The sequence below is a fragment of the Haplochromis burtoni genome, unplaced genomic scaffold (assembly GCF_018398535.1).
Source record: "Haplochromis burtoni strain Fernald_Lab_line unplaced genomic scaffold, NCSU_Asbu1 Contig_389, whole genome shotgun sequence".
Classification (NCBI taxonomy): domain Eukaryota; kingdom Metazoa; phylum Chordata; class Actinopteri; order Cichliformes; family Cichlidae; genus Haplochromis; species Haplochromis burtoni.
The window spans coordinates 79,077-91,487 of record NW_024582750.1 but is presented as its reverse complement, the minus strand read 5'-3'; the positions used below and the strand labels follow the sequence as shown (position 1 = coordinate 91,487).

The following is a 12,411-nucleotide window of genomic DNA, read 5'->3' as shown; positions in this document are numbered from 1 at the left end:
TGATGTAAACATAACTCTTTCACTTCCAGCCGTGAGATCTTGGACCAACAAGATGGAACAATCGAAGACGATGGCCTGACAGGGCTCCTTCGTCTTGCCACCAGCGTCCTCAAACACAAGCCTCCTTTTAAGTTCTCCCGTGAGGGGCAGGAGTTTCTGAGGGATGTCTACAACCTCCTCTTCCTCCTCCCCAGTCTGGTTGACCGTGCTCAGCCCAAGTGCAAGTCCCACGCTGCAAGGGCCGCCGCCTATGATCTGTTGGTGGAGACGGTGAAGGGCTCGGTAGAAAACTATCGGCTGCTCCATAATTGGGTCATGTCTCAGCACATGCAGGGTGAAGAGCTTCACTTTTTGATTACTTTTATTTGGTAGTGCTCTTTCTGTAGTTTATTTTACTTCTGTGTACTGTGTTTCTGTCTGTATATGCAAGCTACACTCTGTCAGTAGTCCTCTAGGTCAGTGATCTGACTCGATGTAAGCTTTGCCACAGTGAATCCAGTCTTCTTCTACAAGACATTGACCCACAATTGGGACTAATGCTGAAGAGACTGGGACACTTTTTGTTGTGAAAGAGTTTTAAAGAGCACTATGAGCTGAAACTACAAAGCTCTACAGAAGTGCAGAATCCTATCATTATTTTAAACTTAATTTTAGATATGTTTTTACACCATGCCTAATTTTAATCATAGCTTTAACAACCAGATTACCCGACTGTTCTCCAAGTTTAGTTTGTTTTAAGGCCATCTGTAATTATGTCGGAAAAGGTTTTGGGTGAGTTGGAAATTCCATTTGCAACCCAATAATACATAGGTGTCAGACTTTGGCCCGCAGCCTAATTACATTTGGCCCGCGAAGCCACACCAAATGACTGAGCTGGCCTACTGGTATTATACAGCTAATATATATATTTTTAGTATTAAGCTTTGCTTGTTCCATATTCAGTTTTTCAGCAAAACTTTGGTCCATAAGAAAAGATTCATTCTTATATCTGGAGGAAATAATTGTTTCAATAAATATTAACGTTAGCCCGCGACTTTGTTCCAGTTTTGGCCCACTGTGTATTTGAGTTTGACACCCCTGCAATAATGCAACTGCCAGTTTGAATAATTTAATAAAAGGACAGGTGTGACACAGAACTCAAACTTTCTTTTAATCTTTTGCTTCTAGGCTCTCATGCTCCATACAAGTGGGACTACTGGCCCCATGACGACGTCCGGGCTGAGTGCCGCTTCGTGGGTCTGACCAACCTGGGAGCAACATGCTACCTGGCCTCTACCATTCAGCAGCTCTATATGATCCCTGAGGCCCGCCAGGCTGTCTTCACTGCCAAGGTCAGTATCTGAAAGATTGTTACAATAACGTCATTAAAATTCAAATGGCACACAGGTCCTCACCCTCTGTGTTTGCGTGCAGTACGCTGAAGATATCAAACACAAGACAACACTGCTGGAGCTGCAGAAGATGTTCACATATCTCATGGTGAGTTTTGATTTTATTACCTCTGCTGTCCTTTTAGTCCTTCCCTTCTGTCTCAGTCATATTTGTTTAAAACTACAGTCACTAGTAGAGTAACTTTTAACACCCGTTCAGTTTCTGAAGATCTGGACGATTGGACTTTTTTTCTGAGCACCACAGACGGCAAAATCAGAAGGTTTGGTGAGATGGATTATCTGTGTTAATCTGTGTGTTTTCAGGAGAGTGAGAGAAAAGCATACAACCCCCGGCCATTTTGTAAAACCTACACCATGGACAAACAGCCTCTTAACACCGGCGAGCAGAAAGACATGACAGAGTTCTTCACCGACCTCATCACCAAGATAGAAGAGATGTCCCAGGAGCTGGTGAGCATACATCTTTACATACACACAAATTATATATTTAATGCTTTAAAGGATTCAAACACTAATTTCCAGATTGGAGCAGGTGCCACTTATTACTGATCTTCATAAAACCTTTAGTGTTCATCTCTGCCATTCAGAAAATCACAATAATCTCTCTATAGCACTATACATATTAAGAAGTAGATTGTTTGTATAAAAAGTACATATCCAAATAAGATGTTGTTATTATACAAATGATGACCACAAATATTATGCAATGTTAAAGATAATTTTAAGAGCATGAGTAATAGTTCAGGCATCATAGTACATGTTAAAGATGATTAACAAGCTGATGTATCTTAATTATCTACGTTGACAGAAAAACACAGTGAAGACTCTGTTTGGAGGTGTCATCACCAACAATGTGGTGTCTCTGGTGAGTGCGGGAATTGATTTTGAAAGGAGGAATATTAAATTGAAGGAAAACTGTTTTGAGAACAACAAAGCACAGCTGAATTTCGTGTTTATTTTAATACCTCACACAAAATGTAGTTATTTTTAAAACTACAAAGGTTACAGTAGATGAGTTGAGGGTTCCACAGACTGAGGCACATTTTCTGCCATTGTTTTTTCTCACTGTTCTGTGTCTCCCACAGGACTGTGACCATGTCAGTCAGACTGCAGAGGAGTTCTACACAGTCAGATGTCAGGTGGCAGACATGAAGAACATCTATGTGAGTGGGGCGAAAATGTTACGCAAGTTTGAAGCTCACCTGTGATTCTTACAGCTTCAGTGGAGATCAACCTCTGCCACATAAACAGTCCTGCACAAACCACAATGGTTCTGAAAAGTGCAGTCCTGTCTTTTCTCTTTGCCAGCATAAATGTTTACGTTTTCAAAAATTACTTTGTTTGTTTTGTTTTTTTATATACAGAAATCTTGTATGTAAATGATACTCATTAGAATAAAAAAGGCAAGGCAAATTTATTTGTATAGCACAATTCAACAACAAGGTGATTCAAAGTGCTTTACAGAGACATTAGAAACAAAAACAAATAAAAAGCATGATTTAAAATTGATTAAAACAAGCAAACATAACTAACTAAACACACACATTTCACACCTGTTCGCGCGATCTGAACCCTTATCGTAAGGGGAGCTACCAGTCCTTCTGTGGACGAGCTACTTTCTATTTTAAATTCCCTGAATTTAAAATACTCTCTAGACCCAGTCTAGACCCGCTGGGGAGCTACCCAGAGCTCTAAACCCACTTCAAACAACAAAAAACAGTAAAAAATCAAAACATAAACAAACAAGTAAAATCAGTAAACATAAAATCAAAATAAACACAACAAAACAGTAATAAAATACAGATAAACAGAAATAGATAAAATCAGTAGTTAAATGTAAGTTTTGAAATTTAAGCTTAAAATGTGTGGATTTGGTGCTTTATTCAAATGCAGCTGAGAACAGGTGAGTCTTCAACCTGGATTTAAATAAACTGAGTGTTTCAGCTGATCTGAGGCTTTCTGGGAGTTTGTTCCAGATATAAGGAGCATAAAAGCTGAATGCAGCTTCTCCAGTGTCTGGTTCTGACTCTGGGAACTGATAAAAGACCGGATCCAGATGACCTGAGGGATCTGGAAGGTTCATACTGGGTCAGGAGGTCACTGTCATCTTGAGGGTTTAGAAAAAGCCATTGCTCAACAAGGAGTGATGTCACATGCATCTTTTACCAACTAAGAGAGAAAACACAAACTTTTGTCTTTTGTTCTCTAAACCAAAGTGCACTGCAGACTTTTCCTTCTTTGATGTATTTGTGCTTTGTTATCTTTCCTCAGGAGTCTCTGGATGAAGTGACCATCAAAGACACCCTGGAGGGTGACAACATGTACACCTGCTCACAGTGTGGAAAGAAGGTCCGCGCAGAGAAAAGGTTAGAACGATTTAAAATCCTGGAAAAAATAATGCCCCTCTCTCAACACAGTGTCTCACCATGTCTCACTGTGTCTCTTTACACAGGGCCTGCTTTAAGAAACTGCCTCGCATCCTGAGCTTCAACACAATGAGATACACCTTTAACATGGTGACCATGATGAAGGAGAAGGTCAACACCCACTTCTCCTTCCCCCTGCGCCTCGACATGACGCCTTACACTGAGGATTTCCTCATGGGCAAAGGGGAGCGCAAAGAGGGTTAGTTTCTGTTCACCCAGTCGGACATTTATTGTGTATTGATGATTGTAATTGACTCTTGAAGTGTTGCCTTCCATGGGCCTCAGGTTTTCGAGAGGAGGGTGAAGCAAAGGTCACAGAGAGCTATGAGTATGACCTCATTGGCGTCACTGTGCACACGGGCACAGCAGATGGCGGCCATTACTACAGCTTCATCCGGGACATTGTCAACCCCCATGCCTACAAGAACAATAAATGGTGATGGATGATGCATATTAAAGTTTTAATAATCAGTCTTTAAACCCAAAAAGTGAGTGAGTGTCATAGGACGCCACCATCTCAAAGGTTTATCTTGTCCTCCAGGTACCTTTTCAATGATGCAGAGGTAAAACCCTTTGACTCAGCTCAGCTGGCCTCTGAGTGCTTTGGTGGAGAGATGACGGTATGAGCGAGAGTTGCAAGATAAATACTACCACTTAATTCCACGTGTAATCTCTAATTTCACCTACTTTATTTATCTTTTAGACTAAAACCTACGACTCTGTCACTGACAAGTTTATGGACTTCTCCTTTGAGAAGGTGAGGAGAATTTCTGGTCCATTTTTGTAGTTTTTATCCTCTGTGTTTGATCCAGAAGGTAACAATGAAATGATAATCAAACTTGCAGACACACAGTGCCTACATGCTCTTCTACAAGAGAGTGGAACCGGAGGACGACAATGGGAAGGACTTTAGTTTTGATGTCTCTCCTGATCTACTTGAGGTACTGACTGTGCTTTTTTTTCTTTTAAACGTAGCAGATCTCTGTGCATTACTCCTATTAAATCCCTCATTTAAATGTCCAACTCTCTCTTTCAGTGGATTTGGCACGACAACATGCAGTTTCTGCAGGATAAAAACATATTTGAACACACCTACTTTGGGTGAGCATAAATCAGTTTGTATTTTTGGTCACATCTTATTGGCCTTTTTGATCACTACTCACTCAATGGCACGACTTGTCATTGTTTCAGCTTCATGTGGCAGCTCTGCAGCAGCATCCCCAGCACCCTGCCAGACCCCAAAGCTGTCTCCCTCATGACTGCCAAGGTGAGAAGTAATACAAGCATTTAGCTATTATTTTCTGGCTTTTATTGACTTGAAACCTGGATTTTTGAGAAAATGTATAAACTGTAATTGTGCGAATTACTTTTTAAAATACAAAGACTTTTTTGTTTTTACTTTACTATTACAAAAGTACTAAAAATGGAACAGTTCTCTCTTAAAATAAGGAAACTAGCTACTTCCTAGCTACTTTGGGTTTTGGATAAAACACGCTGGAATAACAGCTGGCTGAAGCCCAATCTAGAAAATGAAAATGGGTAAAAGTTTCTGCATCTTTTACTCAGAAAGATGTTATTTTAATCTATTTTCTAACTGACCGCATTTTCTAAAAATATTTATACCATGCTGCGTGATGTCACTGATTTGCAATGCTAATTAGTTTAACTAAAACGTGCTTTTCTACTGTTGTTTTTTCCCCTTTCATTTGCAGCTCAGCACATCCTTTGTCCTTGAGACTTTCATTCACTCCAAGGAGAAGGTGATACACACTCATCCTTATCACTGTTATCATTTTCTGAGTGTTGTTAATTTGTAAAGATAAGTGGAAAGAAAGGGGAGGAGGAAGGAAGTTACTGATAGACTGTTAATCCTTTCTGCTCTGCTACCTCCAGCCCACCATGCTGCAGTGGATTGAACTGCTGACCAAACAGTTCAACAACAGCCAGGCCGCCTGCGAGGTTTGAGTTTTAAACCTTTTTTATTCTGGTGATTACAGCAAAGTAAATGGATACTGTGAATAAACTTTTTTCTTTTTTTTTGCACAACCTTTGATCATTATTTTTCTGTTTCAGTGGTTTTTAGACCGGATGGCTGATGACAACTGGTGGCCGATGCAGATCCTAATAAAGTGTCCCAATCAGATTGTCAGACAGGTCAGGGACAAGTCATAAAACATCACTGTACACAAAACAAACCTCAAAAAACAACAACATTCACAATACTGAAACTGGACTAATGTGCTCAAAAATACTAATTGTGTAGCTAAAGGGGAAAAAATGATGTGGCACGACGGAAGGATAGCAGCAAGAGTGAAAGGATGTATGGTTTGGAGAAGGTGGCTCTGACCTAAAAGACAGGCAGAGCTCGACGTAGTGGAAGATTAGAAAACTAGACAGGCAAGACTGAGAATGTTTAGACATGTGCACATATGGGACAGTGGATACATTCGATCCCAGGCAGGAGTTAAAGAGGAAAAAAACAGAAGGTTCATTTATGTAGTGAACGAAGACACAGGCAGATGTGTGATTCTAAGAAAAGGGTTAGATTGAGGTGGAGGAGACAGTACTACACCAAAACGACTCAAAAGTACTTATATTTTATTTTTTCCCCAATGTTTATAGATATATTGTAACTCTTTTTACGTCATTCTGAACTTATTGTCAGTGGAAGTTTGTCTTTAAATTGACTTTTAAATGTAAATTTTCTTGTTTTAATTTGTTGTCTTCCAGATGTTCCAGAGGTTGTGTATTCACGTTATCCAGAGGTTGCGGCCAGTTCATGCTCATCTCTACCTGCAGCCTGGCATGGAGGATGGGTATGTCACTCATTATTGTGGGACAGGTTTCCCTGATCAAAACATTTTCTCCAAGATTAGGAGTCTCAAAGTCTTCCATTAAGGCCTTTTCACACCGAACATGCAAAGTCTGTGCAAATATTTTGTGCATTAAAAATAGTTTTCAACTAAACCATTCTTAATGTAGCTGTTCATGTAAATTCACTAGACGAATTATTATTATTATTATTATTATTATTATTATTATTATTATTATTATTATTATTATTATCCAAATAATAGATCTGACCAACTGGATGACTGCATTTGGCAGCAAGTGCGCTCCTATGACGATTCGTGCACCGGTACTGAATGTACACTGATAGTTCTCTTTCATAGCATTCATTTCGTGTCTCACTATGAGACTGCCTCCTGCGAGACTTCATCAGAAGCTTAAATGCCATTACGCCAGACATTACAGCAGGGGTGGGGGAACTCTGGGCCTCAAAGGCCGGTGTCCTGCAGGTTTTAGATGTGTCCTTGATCCAACACAGCTGATTGAAATGGCTAAATTATGCCTTACAGGCTGGCTAAGTGACACCCATGTCAGGAGGGACTAGTGCCTCCCTGTATAATAGGCTGACATAGCGTTAATGTCATTCAAAAACCTCTTCTCGCTTTTCGGAAGGAACCGAAAGCCTTTAAGATTGTATCGTTTTGTTTATTTTACTTCTTTTCCTACTGGGATAAAGATCAAATAAAGCAAAAATGAGAAAAAAAATCGACCACACTGTTGCTTAAAACACTGGCCCAGAATTTTACAGTTCATCCCTGCTATCTTTATTGCTTAGCAACACAACCCACTTAAATCTCATGTGGTACATTTTTGCCATGCAAGGTGTGCAGCACAAACACAGTGTTGTGTCTGTGAAATCAGATGGCCACACAGATCCAAGCAGGAGCTATGTGTCACTCAGTGTCTGTGCCACACTAGACTCTGAGAAAAAAACTTGTGGCTCCACATGAACTAAAGAGTTTAGATGTGTCATTAGATACCTCTACTCCTGTGTCTGTTCAGCTCTGACGACATGGATGGGCCAGTGGAGGATATCGGCAGCCGGTCCTGTGTCACTCGCTTTGTTAAGACCCTCCTCTCTATCATGGAGCACGGCGTCAAGCCTCACAGCAAACACCTGACTGAGTACTTCGCTTTTCTGTATGAGTTTGCCAAGATGGGCGAGGAGGAGGTAAATTGAGTTTTGCAGCCTGAAATCACTTAGTGTGAAAAAAAAAAAAAGAAACCTGACACTATTTTGCTTTTTCTTTGGGTCTTTCTTCTCAGCTAACAGTTGACACAGCATGATTTTGAGTCCTTTCATAAATGTGGTTTGGTTATTTTTCCCCTTCCTTGTTAAAAACGATTAATATTTTTTGTGTTTTGTGTCCACAGAGTCAGTTCTTGTTGTCACTACAAGCTATTTCTATCATGGTGCATTTCTACATGGGAACAAAAGGCCCTGAGAATGTAAGCTTACACACTGCTTATATTTCACAACTCATTTATTTACAGTAATATTATCAAAGAGAGATTTAATCTGAATGGTTCTGTTTCTTTGTAATATTATTTGTCTTTTTTAAATGAAGTGACACCCAGCCTGTAGTTATGTTGTGTTTAGAAGACATGACCTAATTATAAGAAGGACCTAACCAACGTCCTTCTCAGCCTCAGGTAGAGGTGCTGTCAGAGGAGGAAGGAGAGGAGGAGGACGAGGAAGAAGACATCTTGTCTCTGGCTGAAGAAAAATATCGTCCTGCAGCTTTGGAGAAGATGATCGCACTCATTGCTCTGCTGGTGGAGCAGTCTCGCTCTGAGAGGTGCGAGTATACAACATGCATGCATTTTTCTGTTTAGATTCATTCTCATTAGAATTAAGCATTCAAGCAGCCACTGCGTTCTCCTCTCCTCTCTGTCCAGACATCTGACTCTGTCCCAGAGCGACATGGCAGCGCTGACTGGAGGGAAGGGCTTCCCTTTCCTCTTCCAGCACATCAGAGATGGCATCAACATCAGGCAGACCTGTAACCTCATATTTAGCCTCTGTCGCTATAATAACCGGCTGGCTGAACATGTATGTTTGTAGGAAATGGACTGAGTAAATGTTGCAATGACTGCCACCTATACAAGTGTAAAATGCATCCATTTTAATTTTCTCATGTTGAATGCTTCTCTCTGCAGATTGTGTCGATGCTCTTCACCTCGATTGCAAAGCTGACTCCTGAGGTAAGCACCACAGAAATGAAACTGGGCTTAAAATCACCTTTATTTGAAAAAACAATCGAATCTAGCCTTTGTTCATTTTGTTTTCCTGAATAGATGGAAACTGAACTTCTGTCTATTCACGTTTGTTAACTTGCCTTTGTAATAACGCTTAATAAACCATTTTAAAATGTGGTGTAGTGATACAAAAATGATTTTTCATGACCCCCCCTAAATTCTGTTAGGCTGCCAATCCTTTCTTCAAGCTGCTAACAATGTTGATGGAGTTTGCGGGTGGACCTCCGGGGATGCCTTCCTTTGCTTCCTACATTCTCCAAAGGATCTGGGAGGTAAACACTGACACACTAATATTTTCCATTTGTTTAGATCTAATAAAAGGATTTAATGTAATATGTAGTTATCATTATCAAAAGAAAACCTCTCTGGGTTTTGTTAAATACAGGTCTTCAAAAAGTTGATCAAATGTCATTTACTAGAAATAATATTAGTTATAATTTTGGTGCTGTGCCAAAATTTGATCCTTTTAGGCTGGACAAAACTATACTGCATAAAAATATGGTTTCCTTTGTTTATAGTTCAATAGTTGCTTCCAACGTTCATTTCAACATTTCAGGTTGCTCAGAAAATTTCTGTTTCTGGCTTTGTTATAACCCCAAATCACTATTTTAATGATTTGGGGTTTTTTAACCATAATTCCATGCATGGATGTGTCAAAGAAAGATGTACCTGGGTCATGTGGGAGTTTACACGTGCTTTGTAGACTTGAGCCTCATCCCTCAGGTGCTTCTGTACAAGGTCCTTACAGAATAGTGGGTGTCTGGCTCATATTTAGGAGCTATTAGATCCCTGTACGAGTGCAGCGAGAGCTTGATCTGCATTACTGGCAATAACTCGTACTTTTCAGTGGGTGTGGGATTTTGCTCGGGCTGCCCTTTGCCCCTAATTTCTAGGCGTAGCCAGATGGCGGAATCGCAGCTCTGGTTTTTGCAGATGATGAGGTTCTGTTGGCTTCATCAGGTTGGGGCTTCCACCTTGCACCAAGCATTTCATAGCAGATTGAGGCAATGGTTCTCAGCTGGATAGGGGTGGAATTCCCACTCTGGCTCAGGGACAAGTTGCTGCACTAAGTAGATCAATTTAAGTATTTCTGGTTCACGAGTGAGAGTAGAGTATAGCAGGAGATTGACAGACTGCCGATTTATCGGTTGATCTATGTCCCCACCCTCACTTATATGAGTGTTGGATAACGACCAAATGAATGAGATTGCAGATACAAGCAGCAGGAATGAATTCTCTCCAAAGGGTGGCTGTGCTTTCTCTCAAGGAGGGGTGAGAAATTCAGTCATTTGCAAGGCACTCAGAATAGAGTTACGATTTTTCCACATTGAAAGGACCCAGCTGAGGTGGTTTGGGCATGTCCTACCAGGATAAGGTCCTGAGGTGTAGGCCCAGGGCATCCTGGAGAGAGTTCCCCTGGATGAGCTGGAGGATGTGACTTTGAACACGGGCTGCTGGGTTTCTTTGCTTGGGCTACTGCCCTTGTGACCCAGCCCTAGATAAGTGGTGGAAGATGGATGAATGGAATGAGATCCATACATGTAGTTGCAACTGGTTTACATCTTATTTATCAATAAAGTAAACTTGCACCACATGCAGGATCAAAAGTCAATAAAACCAAACAGAAAAAATTAGGTCAGTGTTTAGGATTGCCATTTTAAAATGAATATACTGCTTATAAAGTCTTTATTAAATATATGCTGTCTCATCTGTGTGCCTCCTGTCAGGTGATTGAGTACAATCCATCCCAATGTCTGGACTGGCTGGCTGTGCAGACTCCCAGGAACAAACTGGCCCACAGCTGGGTGCTGCAGAACATGGAGAACTGGGTCGAACGCTTCCTGCTGGCACACAACTATCCCCGAGTCCGCACGTGTAAGGGCCTCTGCATTGTCTCATTGTATTTAGTTTCATGTTCTTTTTAAACAAACACTCAACAGGGAGTTTAACCAACTACAAATGAAAAGACATTGTGCCAGTGTTTAAAAAGGTGGATTAAATTCTGAAAACTGAGAACTTTAGAAGCCAAAACAAATATAACGTTAAGTTTTAAAAAAAAAAATGCTAATTATTAAATTAAACAGCCCTTTAGTGTACACAACCCAATTTTTACTTTGACTATATAGATATACATTCTTCCTTTATTGTTAATGTAAATAGAACTTTACTAATAGTGTAACCTGCTTCTTAAAATAGCCAGGGCTCTCACAGAAAAGAATCTCAAGATTAAATATGAAGGTTAAATAACGATGGTTAAAGAGATTTGCATGATTCACATTTCCTCATTAGTCTTACAGTGGCTGTAGCTGCAGCACTAAGTTCATCCATTGTCGAAATGAGCAGTTTTAGCTCCCTGTAAGCTAAATTTCTTCTGATTGGGCTTCTGTATTGACTACCAGAGCGATGTCTGAGATGACCATAAAAAATATCTGCAAACTATGAGACCATTCAAGTCCAAAAAAACTCAAGCCTGTTTAATAAGAGCAGAGCATTCTGTCAATAATGAAAAGACCACCTTTAAAAACAACATGTTTAAATTAACATGAGGTACCACTGCAGCCACAGTAGTCCTTTGTTTATCATAGCAGTTAACTCTCTCTTCTCCCTCTAGCTGCTGCATACCTCCTGGTCTCCCTCATCCCCAGCAACTCCTTTCGACAGATGTTCCGCTCCACACGCTCCCTCCACTTGCCGACCCGTGAGCTCCCACTGTCCCCTGACACCACCGTGGTTCTCCACCAGGTCTACAACCTGTTGCTAGGGCTGCTGGGACGTGCCAAGCTGTATGTGGATGCCAGTGTTCATGGTACTACCAAACTGGTGCAGTATTTCAGCTTCATGACTTACTGCCTCATCTCCAAGACGGAGAAACTCATGTTCTCTGGCTACTTCATGGACCTCTGGAACCTCTTCCAGGTACATCTTTCTTTGACTGCAAAGATATTTTTAAAGATTTGTACCGATTGTACACTTCAATGTGCGTGTCCGAGTCTTAGGTGCGGAATTTAGAACTTTTTTCTTTCATGTTTTCAGCCGAAACTGTCAGAGCCAGCCATTGCAACCAACCACAATAAGCAGGCACTGCTGTCCTTCTGGTACAACGTTTGTGTGGATTGTCCGGAGAACGTCCGGCTAGTGGTGCAGAACCCTGTGGTGACCAAAAACATTGCCTTCAACTATATCTTGGCTGACCACGATGACCAGGAGGTGGTGCTATTCAACCGCGGCATGCTCCCTGCCTACTATGGCATCCTGCGCATGTGCTGCGAGCAGTCGACTGCTTTCACCCGCCAACTAGCATCACACCAAAACATCCAGTGGGCCTTCAAGAACTTGACTCCACATGCCAGCCAGTATCCAGGGGTGAGAGGACAGTCAGACTTCTAGCAGTGATGTGACTTTATTGTCCATAGCACTTTGAAAATTCCCCACCTAAAAGCAAAACATAAAGGAAGTCTTTAATTGTTAACCCTTTAAAGCCGGTC

At 41.0% G+C, this 12,411-nt stretch overlaps 1 protein-coding gene across 2 annotated transcripts in view; it reads left to right on the top strand.

The window, feature by feature from the left end:
- usp34 (ubiquitin specific peptidase 34) overlaps nucleotides 1-12,411 on the top strand; it is a 56,686-nt gene that overhangs the window by 36,417 nt on the left and 7,858 nt on the right. For both annotated transcript variants that reach the window (XM_014340638.2, XM_014340637.2), the window contains exons 40-66: nucleotides 30-334; nucleotides 1,168-1,331; nucleotides 1,414-1,479; nucleotides 1,695-1,841; nucleotides 2,200-2,256; nucleotides 2,477-2,554; nucleotides 3,663-3,757; nucleotides 3,844-4,016; nucleotides 4,103-4,253; nucleotides 4,359-4,437; nucleotides 4,521-4,574; nucleotides 4,663-4,758; nucleotides 4,854-4,918; nucleotides 5,009-5,084; nucleotides 5,530-5,577; nucleotides 5,711-5,776; nucleotides 5,891-5,971; nucleotides 6,548-6,633; nucleotides 7,670-7,838; nucleotides 8,042-8,116; nucleotides 8,315-8,466; nucleotides 8,567-8,720; nucleotides 8,828-8,872; nucleotides 9,094-9,198; nucleotides 10,654-10,801; nucleotides 11,538-11,842; nucleotides 11,960-12,289. In XM_014340638.2, coding sequence (XP_014196124.2) covers nucleotides 30-334; nucleotides 1,168-1,331; nucleotides 1,414-1,479; nucleotides 1,695-1,841; nucleotides 2,200-2,256; nucleotides 2,477-2,554; nucleotides 3,663-3,757; nucleotides 3,844-4,016; nucleotides 4,103-4,253; nucleotides 4,359-4,437; nucleotides 4,521-4,574; nucleotides 4,663-4,758; nucleotides 4,854-4,918; nucleotides 5,009-5,084; nucleotides 5,530-5,577; nucleotides 5,711-5,776; nucleotides 5,891-5,971; nucleotides 6,548-6,633; nucleotides 7,670-7,838; nucleotides 8,042-8,116; nucleotides 8,315-8,466; nucleotides 8,567-8,720; nucleotides 8,828-8,872; nucleotides 9,094-9,198; nucleotides 10,654-10,801; nucleotides 11,538-11,842; nucleotides 11,960-12,289 — 3,370 coding nt within the window. The remainder of the gene's footprint in view (nucleotides 1-29; nucleotides 335-1,167; nucleotides 1,332-1,413; nucleotides 1,480-1,694; nucleotides 1,842-2,199; nucleotides 2,257-2,476; nucleotides 2,555-3,662; nucleotides 3,758-3,843; nucleotides 4,017-4,102; nucleotides 4,254-4,358; nucleotides 4,438-4,520; nucleotides 4,575-4,662; nucleotides 4,759-4,853; nucleotides 4,919-5,008; nucleotides 5,085-5,529; nucleotides 5,578-5,710; nucleotides 5,777-5,890; nucleotides 5,972-6,547; nucleotides 6,634-7,669; nucleotides 7,839-8,041; nucleotides 8,117-8,314; nucleotides 8,467-8,566; nucleotides 8,721-8,827; nucleotides 8,873-9,093; nucleotides 9,199-10,653; nucleotides 10,802-11,537; nucleotides 11,843-11,959; nucleotides 12,290-12,411) is intronic.